This window comes from Phoenix dactylifera, chromosome 8 (assembly GCF_009389715.1).
Source record: "Phoenix dactylifera cultivar Barhee BC4 chromosome 8, palm_55x_up_171113_PBpolish2nd_filt_p, whole genome shotgun sequence".
Classification (NCBI taxonomy): Eukaryota; Viridiplantae; Streptophyta; class Magnoliopsida; order Arecales; family Arecaceae; genus Phoenix; species Phoenix dactylifera.
In genome coordinates, this window is record NC_052399.1 from 23,722,493 (window position 1) to 23,747,489 (window position 24,997).

The 24,997-nt window shown below is 37.4% G+C and overlaps 1 protein-coding gene across 2 annotated transcripts; it reads left to right on the top strand.

The window, feature by feature from the left end:
- The first annotated feature begins 416 nt into the window (after nt 1–416).
- LOC103713411 (nuclear poly(A) polymerase 4-like) lies at nt 417–14,139 on the top strand. Of its 2 annotated transcripts, XR_605064.4 has the most exons (11): nt 417–1,488; nt 1,591–1,668; nt 5,818–5,925; nt 8,804–8,866; nt 8,969–9,130; nt 11,106–11,219; nt 11,302–11,364; nt 11,468–11,797; nt 11,888–12,052; nt 12,288–13,514; nt 13,619–14,139. XR_605064.4 is itself a non-coding variant. In XM_008800327.4 (10 exons), exons 1-10 carry the CDS (start codon nt 1,363–1,365, stop codon nt 13,209–13,211), a joined length of 2,133 nt encoding a protein of 710 aa, XP_008798549.1. In that variant the 5' UTR covers nt 417–1,362; the 3' UTR covers nt 13,212–14,139. The 2 variants fall into 2 exon arrangements, 1 of the variants encoding a protein (XP_008798549.1); XM_008800327.4 differs by having other exon boundaries at nt 12,288–14,139.
- The last annotated feature ends 10,858 nt before the right edge of the window (nt 14,140–24,997 follow it).

The following is a 24,997-nucleotide window of genomic DNA, read 5'->3' on the forward strand; positions in this document are numbered from 1 at the left end:
GGGATGCAAATAGCTGAGCTTAGTGAGATAGGCCCAGCCCAAGCTTGATCGACCTAAGCTCAGAGTCCACCATAGCCCATAGGCCTTATATAGGCCCAGGCCCACATTCTCAATTTAGCAGACGGATGCAGATATCATCAGCGCATGCCACATGGCTCTGTCGATTGGTGCGAAATAAGGCAGCCGAAGCCACTACACAGTAAGGGAGAGCAAAGGGCCCGTTGACTTGTCCTACATCACACGGCCAACGCCATCCTTGTCGTTTTGACCAAAACGACGTGGAACTGTTCACAAGCCCAATTGGGTGGCAATTGGCTTCCCTTTTTCCAAAAAAAATATACACCGACGCTGACTATACCTATTTTTTCCACCAAATCCAGCATTAGCAACGCAGAGGGAGTACGGAGAGATATTTTAGTTCCCACGGGACAAACCCCAGCACCGGCTGGCCGAGAAACTGCTTTAAAAGATTGCCTTCAGAAAACCGCGTGCAGCCGTCTCAAACCCGGATTCCTTTTCCTTATTTTCTTCGCTCCTAATTCCAATTCTGCTCCGCGATTACCGTCTCAAGAAGTTGCTCTCACTCTCCGCCCCCCTCGCCCCGCCCGGATTTTGGGTCTCGCCGCCACCCTCCGGTGGCAGATCCGGAGATCGCCTCGGCGGAAGAAGCCCTCTGGAGCTGCTCCTCTGTCTGGTTCGGTTCCTCCTTCGATCCCCTTTCCTTTCGCTCTTCGACTTCGCCTCGGATTCGTTTTCTAGGGTTTGTTGTTTCTTGCCTGTCTGAATTCTATATTGCGGTTTTTGGAGTTGGATTTGTTTGTTTGGGTTCCGGTTTTCCTTCCACTTGAAGACTCTAGGGTTTCGATCCGCGTCTTCTGTTGCTGACGGTGGGAACGGCTTTCCCCATTGGAGTTGGAGTTTCCGAATATAAGGCTTTTTATATGGTCGGCTTTTTCTTCCCTCGCTGAATTCTTCAGAAGAAATTGTTGGCCTCGTTGGATTTCTGCAGCGCGGATCTATTTCCCTTGCCCTCCTTGTGGTTCTAGGGTTCCGAGGTGCTTATCGTCTTGGGCCTCTTGCAAAGAAGTTGTGTTCATACGGCTGTGATCTTTGATCCTGATTATTTGTCTTCTTTCCTCGAAGATCCGAGTCAGACTATTTTTTGTGTGTCGGTGCTTGAATTTGTCCTTTCGTTTTGGAGGATTCCTTTGTGTCTCCAAGTTCTTATTCTTTGGATCGCTCTCGTGCTTTTAGTGCTGAGGAGGTGCGCAGTAATTTTGCAATACAACTAGCTGTGTTATCAGGGGAAGAGGGTCATATTGAGCGTTAGATTTCGGTAGGGCTTTCGTTAGGCTGAAACCAATGGGCATCTCGGATGCCATGGGCAGCACGCCGCCACAAGCTCCGAGGCAGTATGGCATAACAAAACCAATCTCAACTGCTGGGCCTACAGAGGCGGATCTCCAGAGAACGAAGGAACTAGAAAAGGTATGGCCCTTTCCTCTTCTTCCTCCTCCTCCTCCGTTCTTTTATTTACCTGTTTATATTAATTGCTATCTTGGTTTCTAATACGTGTTTGCTATGTGACAGTTCTTGCTTGATTCCGGGCTTTATGAGAGCAAGGAGGAAGCTGCAAAGAGAGAGGAGATTTTAAGAGAGATAGATAAGGTAATATCTATTGAAGTTTTGGTTTGATAACCTACTTGCCCCTATTTTTGGCACTGGTTTTATGCTCTAAGATACCTTCCTTGTTGAATTTCACTATTATATTAACCAAAAACAAAACCTTTTAATAGATGATGTCGGGGATTAGCTAGCAATTTATGCAGTAGATCAGTTAACTTGATATAGTTGGATGTGTTTAATGTTGGAAAAGCAGTCTTATGGCCACATTTTAGTAAAGTCAACTAGAGTTTTATCTAATGGTTTCAAACTTTGCTTTAGTTAGACATTCAAAAATTTTCAGGAAAGAGATCATAGCTAAAATACCACATTTTCATTTACCTGATATGCTTTCTTATTAGCAGCATGTTTGTGAGACATTTGCTTGGAGATTGGAATGATGTCAAAATCAGCTGGTTGTTTTTTAAATTGTTGTTGTAGTTGGATCACTCTCGTAGAGAATGAGGTAAAGAAACAGTCACTTGTCTGAGATGAAGTTATTATGGGCCTTGTTTGGCATTCTGGAATATACATGGTTTGGAACTTGGAGAAAGACTATAAAATAAAATGATCTATGATAGGTTTAGCTGGCAAGGCTATACATCCTTGATTGACTACTTACTGAGATGAAGTCCTCATACTTGTTTTTTCCCACTCCTCCCTCTTTCCCTCTCCATCGTGCATGATAGTTTTGAGTTCTTCGGTAGCATCTTCTTGTTTAACTTCTTTCATGAATGAAGTTGGGAGCAGACAATCAAGCAAAGTCAAAAGTAGTGATCTTTTCCAATGAAATAATCATATGCCGTTAGAAAGGAATTTTAGTTTTAATCTTGCAAATGTATTTCCATGGAAAAAATGAGTGTTTTTGGTCTTAGCTTGAATAGAGTCAAGTTTTGCCCTAGGGAAAGGTGTTACATGGACAGGCAATGAATGGGGTCTTGTTATTATTTGCATGATTATTATTCTAGGAAGTAAAAATCAAAAGAATTGGATTGTAGCTTGAAGTGGGGAAGTGTACATCTTTATGTTGGGTGTTGTCTGTGACCTGGAGACTTATATGCGACCTATGCCCACTCCTCCTAATTGCTCAGGGTGGATGGTGTGAACTCTGATTTGATCGAGGTAACAACGAGCAGCTTCATGTCAAGAAGTTCAAAGTTGGGATGTATATAAGAGTTTTATTGAGTGTTCAGAAGAAAAGAAAGTCAAGGGTGATAACTGTCTGGTATGTTTAGTCTCAGCAATAATCTGAATGAAATTTATTTGGTTATTGATGTAAATTAATCTTGTAATTGGATCTGCAGTATGCTTTTCTTAAGTTGTATCAAAACTGAGAGAAAATGGTTTAAAATTTTATTTTATTTTTTTTTTTAAATTCTGCTTAAAGCTCAGCAGGTAATGGAAGTAAATGACTTGTATAGGTGAATTCTCATCCTATCATGGAACTCAAAATCAGCAAAAGAAGTTTAGAAATTGAAAGTAAAGTCTTTGATTCATTTTATTTTCAAATGGTAATTATGAGACTCATCTCCTCTTAAGTCATCTTCACGTGAATTATATGAGTAAACAAGTCGTATCATGCCCATAAAAAACAGAAAAAATGAATTCTCACAAGAGGCTCACATTCTCAAGCTCTATTTTGCGGATCAGCATTTGGAGTTGGGTGCTGGAGTGTGCAACTGGAGCTCCTAGACAATATGGCTATAGTGAATCAGCTTTTGGAGCTGGGTATGGCTATGGAAATGCCTAGTAAACATCTGTATGAAGTGAGAGAAGGGGTTTACTTTTCTAAATAATTGCCAATAGCCTATTGGTAAGAGCGGTAGCAAGCCTAGTTGGCTATGCCCTTGGTCCTAGTTGGACTGGTGTCATTCTGGAAGGTGGTAGAAAAAAGAGACTAGTTAAAAGGCTGCAGGGGATGAGGAATTGTCTTAGAATAACAAACCAGAACTTGTATAATTAACAGATGCCGTGAGTGGTGTGGAGAAGGGAGCATAAGGGGGTTCAGCATGACTCTCGATTTGAAGGATTTTGCTGAAGTGAAGTCACTGTTTTGTGTTACTGCATTCTATTTTTCTTTTAGTGGCTATTTTTTGCTAGTTATGTGAAATTCAGTTTCCACAAATTCTAAATCAGAAGACTCTATGGTAAGACCTACTGATTGCTTTTCAATGAAATTTTTTGGAATAAATGAGAAGTAGGGGTGTACATGACCCAAGCTTGATTTAGATAGGGTCTGGTCAAGCTTGGTTTGAATTTAATTTTGAGCTTAAAGTTAAAATTAAGCTAAATTTGTTTATCACTATTTTGAGCTCGACTTTTGCTTAATTTTGAACCAAGCTGAACATGAACCTATTTGGTCAGCTTGAAAATCCTAAATCGAGCTAGAAATTAATTCAATCCTGAACAAAGCTAGATTCAAGTTTAAATTAAAGCTTGATTCGAGCTTGGTTCAAATTTGATTTAATATTTAATGGATTAAAAAATTAAATAAATATTTAAGCTTGAAACAGTCTTAATATTGTGGACTGTTGGATTTAAGATCTAATGGTCGCTATGTAAACTATATACACGCACATACACACACACACACACGCACACACACGCACATATACAGACACACAGACCCACAGACACATGCGCACACACGCACACACACAAACACATATATGTAGCACCCCTGAACCGTGTCTGTGTCATTCGGGACTGGTACGGCTAACCAGCACGTTTCCATCCCTTTGTTCAAAAAATCAGGTGAGGGGAAGGGGAGAAGGAGGATGGAGAGGAAGAGAGAGAGGGAGGGAGGGAGGGAGGGAGGGAGGGGGAGGGGGCAGAAGCCCTTGTCGAGATGGGTTCCCTTGTTTCGTTTTGGAACAGGGGCTTTTTTTTTCTATTTTGCTTGCTTGATCGGCAACAGTTGTCGGCTTTAGTTCAAACTAGCAAAATAAAAAAAGGCCCCTATTTGGAAACGAGACAAGGGAACCTGTCTCAACGAGGGCTTCTGGACCTCCCTCCATCTCTCTGGGCCTCTCTCCCTCCATTTCTTCCTCTCCCTCCCTCTCTCTCTCTTCTTGTCTCTTCTTCTCCCTCTCCAACTCTCCCTTTGTCGGTATATATGTATATATACACACACATATATGTATATATGTATATATGTGTGTGTACACATATACATGTGTGCGTATGTGTGCATATATATCTATTTATATATTTATATGTATATATATTTTTTTTGATCCTAATCGAATTGGGTCTATTTTTGACTCAGCTTGAAATTAATTTTGAGCCTAGATTGCTGGTTCAGCTTGGTTTATTTAGCTTCAAATCAACCTTGAAGCAAGCTTTTGTTGAGCCTTGGCTGTTCAGGTTGTTTAACACCACTACCAAGAATTTATAAAATGGGAAATGAGTTATACGAATGATAAGGGGCTAAAACTTGTACATCATCCTACTAGTTTCATTTTTTTTTTGTTTGAAATACACAAGTATGGATTAGGACTTTGGCAAATGGATGTCTTATTTTTCGTTTTGGTTAATATTTCCCCGGCAAGCTGCATGGAATAGTCTTGCTTATATGGCACTTCAGGTGTATTGCCATTACGGGCATGGAACAGCCATTCTTGTAAGGAAGTAGATTTTAATTTAATTTACTTTTGAAACTTTCATACATTTATTCTCTTTCCAGGTCTCATACTATGGAATTTATTAGATTATTTGAATTTACCACTTTCAAGTGTTGTCCTTAAGGGCATGGAAGAGTTTTTCATATAAGTAGATAATTAATTTAATTTACTTTAAAAAGTATTATACATTTCTTCTCTTTCCTGTTCGTCTACCATGTAATTTGTCAGATTATTCAAATTTACTGCTTTTGCATAACAATTCTTCTGATTACATTTTTTTTTTCTTTTATTGGTGTTTGTTAGTTGCTCAGTGACAATATTAAAGTGATCACTTTGTTGCTTTTGAAAGCTGCACTGATCATCCATCCTTTTAGAATGATCTGGCTTGATGACTACTAATTGCTTTTTTTTTCCATGCAAAATTATTTGGTTTTCGACCTTGCTGTATATATGTGATTGTTTCCTAAATTCTATTCAACTGTTCAACTGCAATGGATTTGACTTCTTGTGGTATTGTCTGATGGAATCTCAGATTGTTAAAAACTGGGTTAAGCAGTTAACTCGTCAGAGGGGGTACACTGATCAAATGGTCGAGGATGCAAATGCTGTCATTTTTACATTTGGATCATATCGCTTAGGGGTAAGAGAATTTATGTTAGATTCTTGCTCTGGATATTGAATGGTAGTTTTTCTTATGTCTTATCAGGTTTCCCGGACTATAGGAACTTATTTTGGGCTGGCTTTGTGAATCAATGAGTTCTTATCCACCAATTAGAATCTTTATTAAACTCAGCATTTTAAGTTTTTTGCAACTGTGATAATGCTTCGGATAATTAGATGTACACTGTAAAACAGTTGGTGATATGGAGGAAAATTTAATACATTATTGTGTGTCAATGTTTGGGATTAGTTGTGGTCTTCTTGCTGTTTGCATTTTATTGCATTTTTTTTATCTTTAACAATGCTTATGTTTTGATACATAATTGTTATCATCCTTAATGATTTAGGTAAGGTTATAACAAGATCTTGATGCTTTTGCCTTTCAACTTTTGATGCTGCATCGTAAAATTTATTTTTTGTAGTTTGAGATTTCAGTTTCTTTTTTGTTATGTACTACATTCATCATTTTTGTTTTCTTTTAGCTGCTGGAGGGGAAAAAAGAAATTGCAACTTGTTTGGGTCTTGAATGAGCTAGAGTAGGAATTTTGAGTAACTTTTAGAAGATTGTTGATGATAACTAATAGCTGCAACCACAATAATGGTTGACTTGCCTCACTCAAGGAACTTGTTATGAATTGATTTGCTGTTATTTCCTTTGCAGGCTTGTTTTTTTACCCTTGCCAATTCTTATTATCTATTGCTGCATTTTGGTGGTCCTTTTTATGGATCCATCCGCAGGCTTGATTTTTACTGTTCTATGATAGATCAAGCCAACTGTTTTTTTTTTCAATAACTTTCCTATTTTTATTGTATGTGTTTGCATCCTCTTCATGACCTGTCATATTTATCCAGTGGTCTCCACCTTATTATTATTTATCGATCAAGATAGCGATTTTGTGTTTTCTTTTGTCCATTAGTATTTTCTTGTTTATAAATATTTGTAGTAGCTGCTGCTGCTGCTACCATTGATGTCTGGTGATTTTTAATTCTTCATTCAACTATTATTCTATTGATGTTTCCAACTTCTCTGAATTATTTTTCACACCATAAGAAAATTGAAAGAATCTGATTCCAGCACCGATCCATTTTGATCGTCTCTGATTTACAATTTCATTTTGATCTGTGCAAAAGCTAGTCACTTAAATCTGGTCTTGTACTTTCAATTTTTTAAAAAACTTCTCAAACATTTTTTAAATTTTTTTAAAAAATTCTCAAACATTTAACCAGTTGATGAGATGATAGTAAGAGTTTGATTCCAAGTTAAAACAATAATGGGCACCACTAGAATTTTTCATTCTTATTAATTGACTTCTATTATTTCATGAACCTTTCTGCAACTTAAGGGTTAGCTACCATCTCCATTTCCACCTTTCTCTATTTAAATCAACCGAAACATGGGCATTTTACTACAATGGAGGGTCCAGGTGAGATCTAGAGGAGCCTTGTCTGCCAGGATTACAATCTTCCGTTAAACCACAGTGAACTTTTAAACATATCTCCTGACTACCGGAACCATTAATGTAGCTTTATTTGTCAAAATCTGATTGGGTACCTTTACGGAAATTATTTAGTTAACAGTTCCTATAATGCTGCCTGCGTCAATTCAGGAAATCCTCCTCTAAATACACTCTCTGATATGGAAGCAAAACTCAAATGAGTGATTGGATCATTATGAATCAGGTTAGCTAGAGGAGACAAGCTGCTGATTCTACCATACTGCTCTGTACGGTACAAACCTTGCTAGATGGTTACTGATGCAATTCACAAGGCTGTATGTAGTGGCTTATCTAAGTACAAATTGCTCGTCTTCAAATCCTGCATTACAGTGTATTGCATTGGAATGCTACAAAGATATTTTATCATCCTAGTCAACTGCACTTTTATATAAGTGAACTATTAATAGGTATTTAGATTTTTGTGTCTTCCATCATTAACATCATGCTACATTAATGAATGAAAATCCCGATTTGGTAGATTAAGCATACTTGCCACAAGTAGTTGTTTTTCAAAATATGTTTAAAAGGTAGGTTTTTATTAGTGCATGAGTGTGGAATATTTTTCGTTCCCTAATTTACCTTCTGTCAGTGATGGGAATGGACCAATCTTTGGCTGCTTTGCTTAATTTCTTAATGAAACAGCCATCAACCTGGCCCAAACAATACAAAATTGAGCCTATGGGCCAGTCTGTTTGTCTCTATTTATCATTCTGTGTTGGTGCTTTGTATATTGCGATGGTCTATATATGCTACTTTATTTATTACATTTAGTAAACTATTGTGAAATTGGAGTAAAATCTGTCAATATTCTTATGCACATGCTCGGTTATCTTTTTTACTTCAATTGTTTTTATGCTGGAACCATATCTATATTATTTCCTATGTCATCCAGCCAAGCTTTTGTTATATAGTATGACAATACTCTGCTCATGCGCTGCTTGTTTAAACTTTTTCTAAAAAACATTTTTGACATATTGGTGGATTTCTCCATTGTCTCTTATGGTTTATTCTTTAAATTTTCAAGCCCTGGTTGAAGTTTGCTTGTAATGTTGCTGGTATTGTTCAATAGATAAAATTATGGAGCTATTTTTGCCATAGCTCTTGCAATTTGGTTTCTCAATCTGACGCACCCTTATGTGTCTTTTTTTTTAAGGTCCATACTGCTTTATCTTTGGTTTGTTCTTCCCTGAGTCATTCTTCTGCAATTTTCTCTTAATTTTCTGGGTAGTTTTTCTTTTTCTTCAATTTGATATACTGGTGATAGTTCCTTGGTATGTGCCTAATTTTTTTTCCTCCATATTAGAAGACCAAGCAACTACTTGTTCCACGTTTGAGTATCATATATTATCTGGTGTTTGACAGGTTCATGGACCTGGGGCTGACATTGACACTCTGTGTGTTGGACCTTCATATGTTAACCGAGAGGTCTAATTGTCATTTGAATATACTGTTCAGTTAATGTTGAAATATTTTAAACCTTATTTGGTCTAATTTTGTGTCACTGGTTTTGTTGGACGCTTTCTGCAGGAGGACTTTTTCATTATTTTGCATGCAATTTTGGCAGAAATGGATGAAGTGACTGAGCTACAACCTGTGCCAGATGCTCATGTTCCTGTTATGAAATTCAAATTCCATGGAATATCTATTGATCTTCTTTATGCTAGTATCTCCCTCTTAATTGTTCCTGAAGTAAGTCTGTTAACAGCTAAGCATCATATTTTGTTGCAAATAAATTTTGTCCCTCCATCTCATTGTTGAGGGTGGGTCTTAGCGCAACAGTATAGTAGCTCCATTGTGTCTTGGGGGTCACGGGTTTAAAGCACGAAAATAGCCTCTCCGCATGTGGGGGGTAAGGCTGCATTCATTTGACCCTCCTCAAACTCTGCAGTCGGGGGAGGACACCCTTTAGAGGGTGAGTCTTGGTGCAACAGTAACGTTGCTCCGTTGTGACCTAAGTGTCATGGGTTCAAAATATCGAAACAACCTCTTCGCACATGGGGTTGGCTACATTTATCTAACCCTCCCCAAACCTTGTAGGGGTGGAAGCTTTGTGCACTAGGCCGCCATCTCATTCTATATGCAAATAAATTTTGTCCCTCCATCTCATTGTTGAGGGTGGGTCTTAGCGCAACAGTATAGTTGCTCCATTGTGTCTTGGGGGTCACGGGTTTAAAGCACGACAATAGCCTCTCTGCATGTGGGGGGTAAGGCTGCATTCATTTGACCCTTCTCAAACTCCGCGGTCGGGGGAGGACACCCTTTAGAGGGTGAGTCTTGGTGCAACACTAAGGTTGCTCCGTTGTGACCTGAGTGTCATGCGTTCAAAATATCGAAACAGCCTCTTCGCACATGGGGTTGGCTACATTTATCTAACCCTCCCCAAACCTTGTAGGGGTGGAAGCTTTGTGCACTAGGCCGCCATCTCATTCTCTATGTCTTATTTCCTAGTTTCCATTCCTTGTCAATTCCATCATTAAACTTATCGTGTATTACAATCTCATCTTTTTTCCCCACCTTTTTTGAGTGGCTTCCCTTGGTTAGGATATGCATCATATATTGTCTGTCATCATTTTTTTATGTTTAGAAACAAATCGCTTGCATGTTGTTTTTTATTTGATCATTTAATATATGATAGTTTAAATCCCGCAATGCCTTATTCATATAAATTTGTCATTGTTGAATATGCAATGCATTTTTACCCCTAGGAGAGCTGTTCCCGACCTTTCTTCTAGATAGTTACCATTTTTTATGATTGCTATATTACCTTTTGGCAGCAGCATTCAATTCTTCCTTTTATATTTATGTCATTTCAATAATTTGTGTTGTCCTAATGAAGTGTGTGCCCTAGTAACTTTTGTAAAGTATCCTTGTCCGCTTAATTCGGGTAAAATTCCTTGAAGCAGCACAACCTCTTTTTATATTTTGAAAATGCTGTTCTGCATCAATTGGTAATTCTTAATCATTCATTCATTCTTTTTTTTGTTTATGTTATAAAATAGGCTTATTCAGAAGATAAACCCTCCTTATAAGTTTTGGACTCTTATTTTTACCCGTCATGAGGAACTGTTCTCTTTGCTTTTCACAGTTGTTGTTTTTCTTTTCTTTGTTTAGAAGTGATATTTTCGAAATTTTGTGGTCTCTTTAGAGATTTCTCAGCCTGACCAAGAGGAGCATCATTATCTGTTCTTTATCATCCGGAAACATTGTGGATGGAAAAGTATGGCTTTTTGAACTTTGTGTTGGCCTGCATTCTCATGTGTCAAATAGAGCAATAAGTTGAGTTTGGCATAGGACTGGTTGAGTGAGGCTTCATTGAGAAGTTAATTAGCTGCAAATATTTGGTTTATATGAGGGCAGAATCTTGCTTATAACATTTCATTTTCATTATAAATCTTACATAAGATGTCTGCAGGTGATAAAAATTATATCAACCAGCTAGAAAAGTATCATGTCAGCAATTTCATGCCAGGGTCTAATTTGTTCTGTATAGTACTTGTGGTCTACTTACTTTTCACTTCCATTGTTGCCTTAACATAGATTTGGGGGTCCTCTAGTGTTTGACAATCAACTACCTGTAGACCTAATTTAATGTGCATTGTAGATCTTTTGTTGATTTTATTTTATGTTTGATGCATGTAGTGTTGCTGTACAAACTTCCTTGCAGGATTTAGACATTTCTCATGGATCTGTGCTTTACAATGTTGATGAAGCAACCATTCGAAGTCTTAATGGCTGCAGGGTGGCAGATCAGATTCTTCGACTCGTACCTAACATTGAGGTTACAATTAAGGATTACATTACTCTTTATTGGTTTACTTATCATGACTGTACATTTCTGAATCATATCTTGTTTTCTGTAGAATTTCCGCACCACGCTTAGGTGCTTAAAGTTTTGGGCTAAGAAGCGCGGGGTGTACTCGAACGTAAGTTGGGAGGTTTTTTGCTTGATATTAATTGAATTATTTGACTATTTGAATGTTTCATTTTGTTTTTCCTTTTTTTCGGTCTCTTTTCTTTGTTGTCTAGGTTACTGGATTTCTTGGGGGTGTCAATTGGGCTTTATTAGTTGCTCGTGTCTGCCAGCTTTATCCCAATGCTGTGCCAAGTATGCTAGTTTCCCGATTCTTCAGAGTCTATACACAGTGGCGCTGGCCAAATCCTGTGATGTTATGTGCCATTGAGGAGGATGAACTTGGGTTCCCTGTTTGGGATCCACGCAAGAACCCTCGTGATCGAACTCATCATATGCCTATAATTACACCTGCATATCCATGCATGAACTCAAGCTATAATGTATCAACTAGTACCCTCCGTGTAATGATGGAACAATTTCAGATTGGCAATAAAATCTGTGAGGTATGAAGTTTGTGATGTCCACTGTGGCACTGCTTGCTAAGTCTTTTTATTGTTCCATTCTGATACTCATTTTCCCCCCTCCTTACCTAGGACATCGAATTAAACAAGGCCAGCTGGAGTGCTCTGTTTGAGCCTTACCTTTTCTTCGAAACCTATAAAAACTATCTGCAGGTTGACATTATTGCTGCAGATGCTGAGGATCTGCGATTATGGAAGGGATGGGTTGAATCTCGGTTGAGGCAGTTGACTCTGAAGGTAAGTTCCTTCTTTGACTTAAAATTCATTTCATCAAATCTTTTCTTAGTAACTCTTCCAACATGGCACTGAGATTTGGCAGATATGAAAAAACTTAAGTATATGTAATTTGCCATTACTGGCTGCAGATATGAAAAATCTTGAGTATATTTAATTTTCCATCACTGGCTGTTTACGACGTAATTTTGATGCACATTGTTCTTTCACACTTTCCTCTCTTTTGTACCTTAAACAGATTGAGCGGGACACATATGGGATGTTGCAGTGCCATCCATACCCCAGTGAGTATGTAGACCTTTCCAAGCAGTGTTCACATTGTGCCTTCTTCATGGGTTTGCAAAGGAAACAAGGGGTGAAAACACAAGAAGGCCAGCAATTTGATATACGTGGAACAGTTGATGAGTTCAGGCATTCTGTGAATATGTACATGTTTTGGAAACCTGGAATGGAAATATATGTTTCTCATGTTCGGAGGAAGCAGATTCCTTCTTATGTCTTTCCAGATGGTTACAAGCGGCCTCGTCCATCTCGGCTCATAAGCCAGCACCAGGCAGAGCGAATTTCTGGTGAAAGTGGATCTGAGGAATGTGAAGGTGGATCTGCAGAGGGACGCCTTAAGAGGAAAAAGGATGCTGATGTAAGTGATGCTAAATTGAACAAACCAGAGAAACGGGCATCCCCAAACAGGCAGAAGCCTCCTATAGCTGAATCTGTAAATGGTGGGTTGATGGAAGCACCTACTGTCAGTATGGTTGTGAAAACCGAAGTGTTTAGACAGAATCCTGATGGTGCTTTTAACAGCTGGCTTGAGAGAAAAAATGATGGCCAAAAGGAACTGGATAAGGAAGCGAACAAGAACTTCGTTAGCCCAATCAGACAGGTGCAGACACACACACCTGATGGCAATGTTAATGGTATTGCCCGAGGTGTTTCACAGGACAAGCAACCAGTGATGACAGTGGATGCTGAGGTTAATTGTTTGAAGGAGGGCTTGGCTGTTGTTGATAGGACCGCAGAAGTGGGTGATACAGAAATACTTCATGCTGGGAATATCAGCAATGATGTTCATATGAAGTTGAGCGATGGGACTCTGCATGTGGAAATTGACAGGGCTTCATCAATTGTCTGCAGCAGTTCAGAGAGCATGTGTGGCCAGTGATGATGGAGAGATTGCCAGGAACGACTGCCAGGAATCATCACAGAGAGGAATTTCCCATTTGGAGAATGAGTGCTTTAACGGAAAGGCAATGGTGCAAAATGGCATGACGGATGAGCTAGAGGTTCCTTCTGGTGCATGTTTTCCTTCTGGAAGTTCAATGGGGTAGTGAAGTAATTTTTCACTGAATGGCTTATTTCTTATTCTCCCTCGTCTCTGATATTTGAAGGCAAATATCACAATTGGAGTGGCCCTCAAAGCTCATGTGGGTGTGAGTTTGGATGCCGCTTGGAAACCTGCATTAAGGCAAGTGTTCATGATGCCCAAAGTTCAATGTTTGTAATATTCTATTGCTCTGTTTTCTTTATATTGTCCTGTTTGGTGGTATTGTGTTTTTATGCTTGTGGTAGGTTGAGTCTGACATCCACAGCATGAGGCTTTGAAGAGACTGTTGATGAAAATGTGTAATGGAACCTGCCATGGATCGGAGACCAGATTTGCTGATGGAGGAAAGAAAGCCTAACCTGCACTTGGGAGGGTAAGTTTGCTCGAGTTTAGGTTTTGCACACGGATTGATATATACAATGACAGCTGAAGGAAACATGTAATTCATGGCATGAGCTTCAACGGCTTGGGGTTCTTTGGGCAAGTTGGTACAATAGATGTGGCAGATGATAGAAGCACCAGAACTCTTTTCTGTGGCTTGGTGTTGAAGTGCTTCAGGAATCTGTAAATTATGTTATTTTTTTTTTCTTTTGGTTCGAGTCTGTCATGCCTGTGCGGGACAAATATCAGGGGGTTGGTTTTTAAGGAATGCTGAACTCTAGGTTTAGATTAGGATAGGAGTCGTTTTTTTTTTTAAGTATCACTTTGTATACTTTTCCCCTTGTAATATAACATTTTAACTTTGGGTTCCTTTCTCTGGATGTTACATCTTGTGTTGCGTATTATGGCCTGTGTCATCTCTGTTGATGCTATTGGAGAATTATCTGCAACATCTAAATTATTTTTCCTCTAGGTGTACAATGTTGCACTAACTCCTGCCTGTCAAGAATACAAAGCCCAAACATGGAGCTGGCATGCTATGCTCTGTCTCCAGACGAATGCCTGAGGTATTGGTAAAAAATTATGCAGAAATGGAACTCGCATGAGTGAATGGATCATCTCTCATGCAATAGGTTGCTTGGTTTTTTGGAATGAATGGGTATCTGTTTGGGTATTGCGACCAAGTCAATTGTGGTGGTGCCCTGGATGGCCTAACTGTTCCACCCAATAATAAGTACATTGTTAAAGCCTGCTAATATCGTACGCTGCTTTCACACTTTATATCAAGCTCTTTTTGATTCCGTGGTTTTTAGCAGGTCTGTTAGATGTCTTATGTCTGTTTACCGGGTAGTTTCTAACAGGTTTTTGTCTTGGAGTCGGTTTAAGTTTATGCAGTAGATTGGACCTAGCAGGCCTTTTTGGAAAAAAATTATGCGTACTGTTATTGTCAAAAGGTGGTGTTTATCCGGGCTATGAAGGGTTTCATCAAATTGTATACCATGTTTACATATTGAAATGTGGTAATCATCACTTTCCTGGACTGCAAACATCTGCTACATCTCCACTGGTGTCATGTAATTGCACCAGGGGTTCTTTTCACCTGTTATATGGATGCTAAACTGATATTCAGGTGATTTTGTTTGCATGTAATGCATGCCCACTTGTACTTTGTAGCTCCTGCTGTAATAATAAGGTCGTCCATGAGAGACTCGTAAAATTTGATGTTCCAGTGTTTCTGGATTCACAGGCAACTCAAAATAATTCTCCTTGTTCCTGCATTTCATAAGCTAGTCCATCACTGGTCATAATAGTGCTAGCGAAATCCTTGATCAAGTTTCTACCAAATGATTTGTTCGTAGGATACCATGAATCATTTGAAACCTTATTTATGAAGGCACGCACAAATCACAATCCAGGTGCACTAAAGCTAATTTTTTTTCTGGTCTGCTGATTCTATTTCCCTTCCTACTCATTCCATCACACAATTGTTGATTTATTTTAGTTAAAAATCAGAACAGAAGCCCTCAAAAAAATTTAAAAAAATGAGTTGACTCTGGTCATAGATTAAATAATGAAGGATTAACGTACGGCTAATTTGTGGCCGCGAACAGAGAAATAAGATAATATTGAAGAAAATTGTCAAAATGTTGTTTTTTTCTTTTGAGTTAAAATGTTTTTGAAGGCAAGCATCTAGATAATTGGTGAACGAAGAACCACACAACCGCTCCCCAAATAACGGGGGCAAGAAGTGCTGATTATCATTATGACTCTAAAATATAATTAATTTTCTAAAGCAAACATTTAAATCAACTTGAAACAGTGACAGCGCAATCAAGCAATAGTAACAATCCCATCAAGTAAAAAAAATAGATTCCGACAGTGCAATGATACCGTCACATGCAAGTGTTCGCCAATTGAGAACTCTCAAAAGGGAGAGGGCAAGGTGTTCAAAGCTGTTTGGTGGACCATCAAAGGAGGGTATGGTCGTTTCATCTAGGATGGTGAGGGACATCTGGAAATTTCCCTCTACTGCTTCAGCATCCAGGTATATCCTTACTTCTTGGGAGCCCCCACCTCCTGGCCATTTGAGGGTAAACTTTGATGGTAGTATACCAAATGGCGGCGACTATGCCGGTATTGCATTCGTGATCAGAGACCACTACTTCATGCTGGAAAGGATCGCAGGGATCATATTATTATTCCTTCACGCATATTTTTCACAAGACCATGAGAGGATTCTAAAACAATTTATTAAATCAAAAATTTTAATACCAAGACTTGATATACATGTGGAAATGTAAAATTCAATCTAAAAGCTTGGTTATTACTCAAGTCCAAGAATTTCGTTCTCCAAGAACTATATTTTATCTCATTTTGCAAGAGTCAACTGTTCTAAGAATCATGTCTACTCAACCTTAGTGATGTTTCATCACATCTTCATTAGAGTCCTCCCTTCAAAAATCATGCCATCTCAAACCTAGTGTCTTGCTCAATCAAGTTGGCCATCGGCTTTTATACCACATTTTGGGGAAATGGAAAAAGTCTTAATACCAGAAGGACTTGGTATGCACATAGAAACCTAATCTAAGCTATATGCTCAAGTCACATAAGTTTGGGCCCAATCATTTATATCACCCTTCTCTCTTCTCCTAATTATTCTAAATAGGACTAAATCTATTCTCAATGATGTATACAGTTGATAATGATTCATTCGTCATCAACTGAAGTTTTTGTTAGTCACCATCGCATCACAATATAGGTTGTTGGAGACCATGAGTTTTAAATCTTTTTCATGTTAATTATTTATATAATTTTTAGGGCACTATCTTACCTTATTTTTGTGGCTCAATTTAGACATTATTTCAACTTGTTTAACCCTTCATTTGCATAATCAAGGTTGTATATAACTTGGGGAGGGCCGGAAAAAGGCCAGGTCATTTCCTTACCCAAGCTCGGCTTGAAATTTTTTTCCAAACTTCAGGCTGGATTTAGGCCTGAAAAATTCTGACACAAGCCCGACCCGCACCCAAGCCCAGGCTCGACCCAAACCCAATTGGTCCAACCGATGTTAAAAATTTGGCTGGCCCAAACCCAATTGAAGCTTAATCTTTTAACCTTTTATACTGTAGCTATTTGTCTTTTAATGAAATAATGTAGTTTTAAGTTAGCAACCATCTGATGATTAGAAATATATTTACTAAAAAAACAAATCGATAACACAATTGGAAATGTCATTCCTATTTTCTAAGCAGTTCATTAATAAGAACCTAATTTCGGTCTCCATTTTGAATCTGAGTTCAGGCTCCATTTCGGGCCTCGTCCGGGCCCACGATGGTCCAATGATATACCCAAGCTCAGCTTAAAAAATATATGGGCTTTATATTTAAACCCAAACCTGGTCCAAAATTCTTCAGACCTAATCTGTAACCCAACCTGAAGATTCGAATTTAGAATCTTCAGTTGCTAAACTATAGAGTAAAACCCGCTCGATGAACATGATATATACTATCAGCTCAAGTTCTTGGCGTCAATTGGACAGCTAATATAATTCGTTACAAAATATTCAAATTCCTAATAAACTACCTGAGATATTTCTAGGTGTGCAAAACGACTACAATTGTACAAAATCAAAACGACTCATTCAAATGTTGTTAATTGGCCCGTTAACATAGTTTCCTTACTTTTATTTTTCAGCAAAAATATTCAAATGTCCAACTGTCCAAATGCCTACAGAATTGCTCGAGATATTTCCCCGCGAGCAAAGCTACTATAAATCGTATTTTCAAAATAAAAATTGAATGACTCAAATGATTGGCATTTGGCTGCCAGAATTTTGGGGGACAAGTGGGCTATAGCTATCAAAGCCAATACATGTTCAGCTGGCAGAAATTTGAAAACGGAATCGCAGAACCCCCTTACTAATCTTTGCTGAAAATCGCAAGCCAATACGTACGCAGTTGGCTGCAATTTGCTGAGTAGTAACATCATGTCTTCTCCCTACCTGCATCTAAATCTCCTCCTCTACCATGCATCGTTCCTACTGACTGGTTTCTTGAAAGTAATATCATCAGTCGCGCTTGCGTCGCAACCTTGTCGACCCAAATTACGCACATGATCCGCGCGTTTGGTGAATGCCTAACGAAGTTGTGTGTCCTGGATGTATGTATCATGAACGAACCTCTATATCCTCCTCATTCAATGAACGCGTCGCGGCTGGAGAATGCTTGTCGTGCGAGATACCGAGTAAATGGAGGGCTACGTGAGGATAGAGCATGCGTGTGGGTCTTCTCTATGTCATTCGTTAGACAACATCCCAAACTTTCAAACGAAACATAATATGAACCGCACGCTTTCACCAACTTCTTAAGAAGGAAAGTTCCGCACATTAGAAAGTGTGGGGATTTGTGAGGATCCGTATGGGCGTATATGTAGTCCCACATCTGCTAGCCATTTTAGTATAAAAGCGGACCTAGCCTATAATATATGTAGTGTTGCCCAGTAGATACAACCCAAGAGGGGGGGTGAATTGGGTCTTTTAAAACTTTTAAACTACTTCTAGTACTTTTTGATTAATTATGCTAAGTTGTATATATGCGCAATGAAAGTTAAACGTAGCAACAGTTTGATGTATAGAATGTGACTTGATTAAATATGCTTGCAATTAAAGGATGTCCAGATAAGAGTTAAGCAAGCAGTTTATCTAAGTAAGTGAGTGTGTTAGTTAGACAATAAGCAGAAGCATTACAAACACAACAAACATATAGTGGTTCGGTGCACCCCAGCACCTACATCCACTCCCCAAGACTTCTTGGGAATTTCACTATAATCCTACAGATTACAGCCGGTTGTTTTACAAGCTCACAACCCAACTTGTTGTTTTACGAGGTCACAACGAACTCGGTCGGTTTTCCCAGGCTCACCGACTAGAACCTCCCCGATTGTTTTCCCGGGATCACAATCAAACCCTTACACGTTGGTTTTACCCTCGGCTCACCAACAAACCTATCACCGTTGGTTTTTCCCTTTGGCTCACCAACAAACCTTAACACCGTTGGTTTTTCTTTGGCTCACCAACAAACCTTAACCCCTTGATTCAATCCCTTGATTGAATCAAGTTACAAGATATTAAAACAAAGTATAAAACAAAACAAAGCTTCTTAAACAAGCAAATATGACAATATAAACAAATAGAGTAAAGAGAAGCCCTCAAACGAGTTTTGAAGATGGAGGAGCTCGGCTTCTTCTTTACTTGATCCTCCTCTGATTTGGCATGAAGTAGAGGATCCCCGAGGCAGCACACGGATGGAGAGGAAGCTTTCGGATTCACTTGGATGCTCTTCTTCTATCTATTTCGTTTTGGATGGCCCTTTTGTGCTTATGGGAGATTTCCTTTGTAATCTCTTTGAGATCTCTTTCTTAGATGATCTCTCCCACTTCCATGAGTTCTCCCCTAGCTCTCTTCTTGTTTTTATAGCTTTAGATGGCGTGGAAACAAGAATATAGCCGTTAGAGACAAGAAAAAGAGCCGTTGGACACAGTCTGCATTTTCTGACAATGTTACCGTTGGGATCGGAGTCGACTCGCGCGATCAGGAGTCGGCTCGCCTGTTGCAGGAGTCGGCTCGTGTTTTACCGGAGACGACTCGGCCACTGTTCCAAATTTGAATTAATGTGCTTGCCTCGACTGGGAGTCGACTCGTCTTAACCTGGAGTCGACTCGCCAACTTCTGGAGCTGACTTGGCAATTTCGGAGTCGGCTCATCCACTGAAGTCCGTGGATCCAATTTTGAATTTTGTCCTCTCGAGTCGACTCGACTGTCCTGGGAGTCGACTCGAATCTCAGAGCCCGAACTCCCGATCCTCTGTCTTTTGGCTCGTCCAGTCTTGGAGTCGACTCGAACTTCCTTGGAGTCGACTCGGCTCTCAGTTTGCGAAACACAGCCTTCTGCCATCTTGGTGTAGCGCTGCCTTGGAGTCGACTCGAGCTGTCTGGGAGTCGACTCGAATCTCAGAGGCAGTAACTTGGTTTTCTGTCTGTTGATGGTCGCGGAGTCTCGGAGTCGACTCGTGCAATGCGGGAGTCGACTCGAATCTCAGAGTCCCAAAAATGCTCTCTGACTTTTTCCTTGTGTTCCGCTGAGAGTCGACTCTTGCTTTCTTTGGAGTCGACCTACCAACCATCGGAGTCGACTCGCGTTCCACTGGAGTCGACTCGAATCTCAGACCCGAAAACTGCTCTCTGACTTTTCTGCCTGTGACTCCTAGGAGTCGACTCATACTTCCCCGGAGTCGACTCGGTAAACATTGGAGTCGACTCGAATTCCTCAGGAGTCGACTCGAAGACTATTCTTTTTGAATTTTTTCTTTGATTTTACTCCTCCAATTTGAATCCTTTGAACTTTAAGCTTGGGCCAATAAATTGTAGCTTTCTTCCAACTTGAGAGCTTTGGAGGCCTTCTTGTGTTCTCCCAACTTGCTATGTTCCTTGCAAAATAAATATCTTTCTCCTTGCAACATAAACATTAGTATCTATACTTCAAGGTTTTGTGATCATCAAAATCAATCTTTGGGTCATCAATCTCCCCCTTTTTGATGATGACAAAACTTGGAGTATATGCAATATAAAAGATATTGTTTTCTAGAAGTAATACATAGCTAAGTTGCATGAAGTAGAAGACATGTATATTTAAAACATACTTCATGATAATGCTTTTAGATTTAATCAGCTTAACACAATCAACATATTTAAATTTTAAGCTGATTTGTATTCAATTCAAAGTAATAAAGCATTCTGAGGTATATAGCATATACTTAGATATTTCTCCCCCTTTTTGACAACATCAAAAAGATAGTGAAACATTAAGCACAAAGATCAGAGCAGAACACATCGAGTGTGAATTCAAGAGGTTTTCTAATTTGATACCACAGATAGTTTTCTAATCAAGTGTAGGTGGAATCTTCCTTAGGTTAATTCAAGAAGTACTACAAATGATATTCAAGGAAAAACATGAGTGGAAATCCAACCTCTCTTCACTGAGTATGAAAGCTTGTTCATTTAAGACCTTTTGCCCAATCTATTAAGTATTTTATCAACCATGAGAGCAATTTAATTAATTTTCTTAATGACTTCAAAGTTCTTTTATGATAATAGGAGCATTGGGGCACAAATATCAAAATATACATTCATGCAATTTTTGATACATCTTAGAGCTCTTTTAAAGACTTTCTTTTATTTCTTTAGAAAATAAGCACAATTTGATACATAAAATAATGAATTTGCACAAAATTGAAGTTCCAAAAAGCAAGCCAATTAGAGCTCATTAGTGAAGTTCCAAAAATAGATTTTCTAAGAGATACTCAAGAAAATTTAACACATTATTCTCCCCCGTTTCATTAAATTAGAGGCTCTTAAGATTTGCAATTTGGTTTAAGAGTGATGCATGAGATATACTAACCAAATAACACGCCTCAAGGTGTATCATACAGATTTTCAGATTTAAATTTCAGATGATACATATTGGAGAGTATTAGAATCACTTTTCATTTAGTGTTCTTTCTCTCTCCTTTAGTTATAGATTTATGCGATTAAGTTCCATAAGACCTCTCCTTCTGAAATTTTCTTTCTCCCCCTCAATTGATCATTCCATTTAAGAGTTTAGAATCCTAAGATAATGTTCAATAAGATTGTCAATCTCAAAAATATATTTCAGCTTATTTTCATAAGACTCAAGGTTTGAGATAAGACAACCTTTATAGAACTCATCTCAAGGAAATTAAAGCATGTCTTGCAATATAAGGAGGTTCATCAAAATCAATCCATAAAATTCAAAGTATGCATCAAAATAAAGTGTCTTTGGGATAGGATACTGAATATCTAAAGCTCCCCCTCAAAAGATGCATTCTTCTTTAATCATTTTAAATTGTTGAATTTCAGATTTTAGTGATAAACATGAATAACACTGAAATTCTGTAATATCGAGAATGTAGAGTAATCTAGTATTATTCCAAAATTTGTAGTAATTACTCTTTCTAATCCTTTACGAACAAGTTATGCTTTCTCTTAATCTTAGAGAAAATGTATAGAAATATTAATCAGAAAATGATTCATTTGAAGCTCAATTTCTTTCAAAAGCATTTACATTTTCTTTCTTTTAGAGTCATTTGAGTGAACTGAAATATTTCTAGTTTTAAGATCATTCACTCTATTGATGGAAGTCTTTAATAATGTAGGAGAGAAAAACATATAGATGATTATTGAAGTATATCTATTTATAGAACTCAATTTCTTAATTATAGTTTTTCTGCAATGGATACATGAAGCATAATAAATCTTCTTAATATCATTTCTGCAATGGATCTTTCAAAATTATAGTATATCTATTTGTATTTATGTTTAGCACATTATATACCAAGGTTTGAAGGATAGAACAAACTCAATTCATTTTGCCTAAATAGAAATATCCTTCTCTTCTCCTTTTTACAAATTTATTCACCTTTCAGATTTTAACGATGATTGTGAATGACAAATCTGAAAATTTTTTTTAACAATACAAAAAAAATTTATATAGTATTCCAAATATTCAATCAAATTATCCAAGCATGAAGCATTGTAAAACATTGAGAACCCATAAATCAAGACATCATACCATATGCACACTATATTAAGTGTTAAGTCATACATTAAAATAATAAGAACAAGCATGTCAAGGATCAAAATCAATTCTTTTCAAATAAACTCCTCCTATTTAAATATTATCTTGCATTGATTTCATCCTTAAATTATGTTTTTCAAGTGAAAAAAAAAAAGCTTGATTCTTCTTATATACTTTCATTTATTTTGTCTTTCATTTTTACTTTCTTATGCTCTATACTCTATGTGCTCCCTATCTGGTGGAGTTGGGAAGGGGCACGAGGTACTACCACTAGCCTCCCTCTTGTGCCGTCCCTAATATGCCCTACACCGAATAGTTGGGTCAAATAGTGCCGGGTACTACCCACTAGCCTCCCCATTGGCACCATCCCTATGATGAGCAATATAGAAAGGTTAAAATGTTTACTTCAAACTCTCCCTGTTTGAGTGTAATTAATTATAGATTTTATCCCTTCCAAATGTGCCGAATATATTATGCTTGTTTTGCTTTTCCTTAAGATTGAAGTACTTGCCTTTGCTCAGATTTTTCATCTCTTGAACGATGTCCATTTTCTTTTCTTTATCTCTCTCTCTTTTTGTTATTCTCAAGTAATCTACATGAAAGAGCAGAATAAAGAAATAATGAAATGTATCGTATAGAGGTATATCATGCAAACACTATTTTCATTATGCCCAAGAATTCGTAGCTTCTCACAAGTCATTCTAAATCAGAGTTTTAATCATATACTTGTGTATTTCATGGTTATGATACAGCCATAGAAATATTTTAGATTGAGCAAACCATGAAACAATTTCTAAAACGTATAAGTCAGTCAATACACATATAGACATGATATCAAAAATTAATAATTAAAGAATTTAATCATGCCATAATAAGATTTAAGTTATTGACTTTGCTCAATTAATTTGTGAGAAAGGTATCTAAAATTACCTATTCATTATATGTTCTTCAAGCCAAACTAGATTTCTTATGTGTGAACTTTTGGCTGAAGAAGATCCTCTCTCTTGTTTGCATGTGAATGTTTAGTGTATCTTACATAAAGGTCATTAGTTTCTTTAAGATACAAAGCATTCGTCCAACATATATATTTTTTTTAATTAGATGACTCAATATGAGATATGACAATAGTTGCATGTTGAGTCACTTTATTCAAGAGATTGCCTAAATATAAGCAAGCACATATCACTTGAACTAAAGAGATAGATTCATTAACCAAGATAGTTCAAGGACAAGCATGTGAGGCAAAGACAGATTTATCAAGGTCAAATCAATTTAGTTTAGATTCTATTTGCTTAAGATAATTATCAATAAGATGTGTTAACTAAGTTTTAATCAACTTATCTTAAACGTTTGTTTCTATCGAAATTCAGATTATGACGTATTTGTTATCGATAAAATATGATTAATTAAAGTTAGATTGAAGTCTTGCACAAGGTCACATAATGAGCATACAATCTGGTCTACTAGCTGTATGATAAAATAATTATTCTATCATGCTTCAATACAGTTTTAAACAATAGATCTACTTTGCTCATCCTTTACAATTTCTACAAGATGGGGTCATAGATATACCTTCTTCACGCCAATCTTCTATAAGACTAACGTTGGTCAATGAAGATCCCCTTTCCTGTTTGTTTTAATTTGGAGTTTGAGAGAAGATGTTAATTCATTCATCATATTTCAAACTCACTTTGCAATATAACTCTTCATTAGTAGAACCAAAAATGATGTCATCAATGTGTGCTATGAGCAAGCAAGATATCATATATTCTTCTTTTTGATGCATAGATTTATCACTATCTGTCGAAAAGGTTGCTTAAGCTTTTATAACACGCTTTTGATGCTTGTTTCAAATCATATATTGCTTTATCATATTTGTAATGAGTGTTTTCAAATATGGTGGTTATTTAACATATATCTTCTTTTTAATGAAATAACCACATAGGAGTGCATTCTACACATTCATTTGATAGAGAATAAAGCTCATTAAGCAAACAAATGATAATGGTGATTTTTACTTTTAATTATGCAAGAAACTTATCAAGATCTATTTCATTTTTTCTTGATTTAGTCTTTTAACAGTCATCACTTTTTCTTCATTAAGAGTATATCTGAAAAATCCAAGTTGGTTCTAATTATTAACAAGTTTTTCAGATTGTTATATGTAAAAGATTAACCATATACATACATAATTTAATTTTAGTATCTTGATAATAAATCATTAGTCTCATAAAGAATAAAATACCTTGATATTTTTGCAACTAAAAACTTTTCATTGAATACTCTATATGCATTGCTTGATGAATGATATCCAAGGATAGACATATCTCTATCAGATTTGGCATTATTTTCATAAGAGCATATCAAGCATAACATGTACGACTGAAAAATATGAAAGATATGCAATGGTTCATTTTTCATTTTTTTTTTCAGAAGATCAAAATTTTCATCAGAAATAGATCTAATAGAAATCATATGTATGACAAGCAGTGATGATAGTCTTTTAAAAATTATTTAAGTAGATGACTATCATACATAATTGTCTTTTTCATTTCTTCAAGAATTCTATTAACCCCTTTTTACTTATGATGTC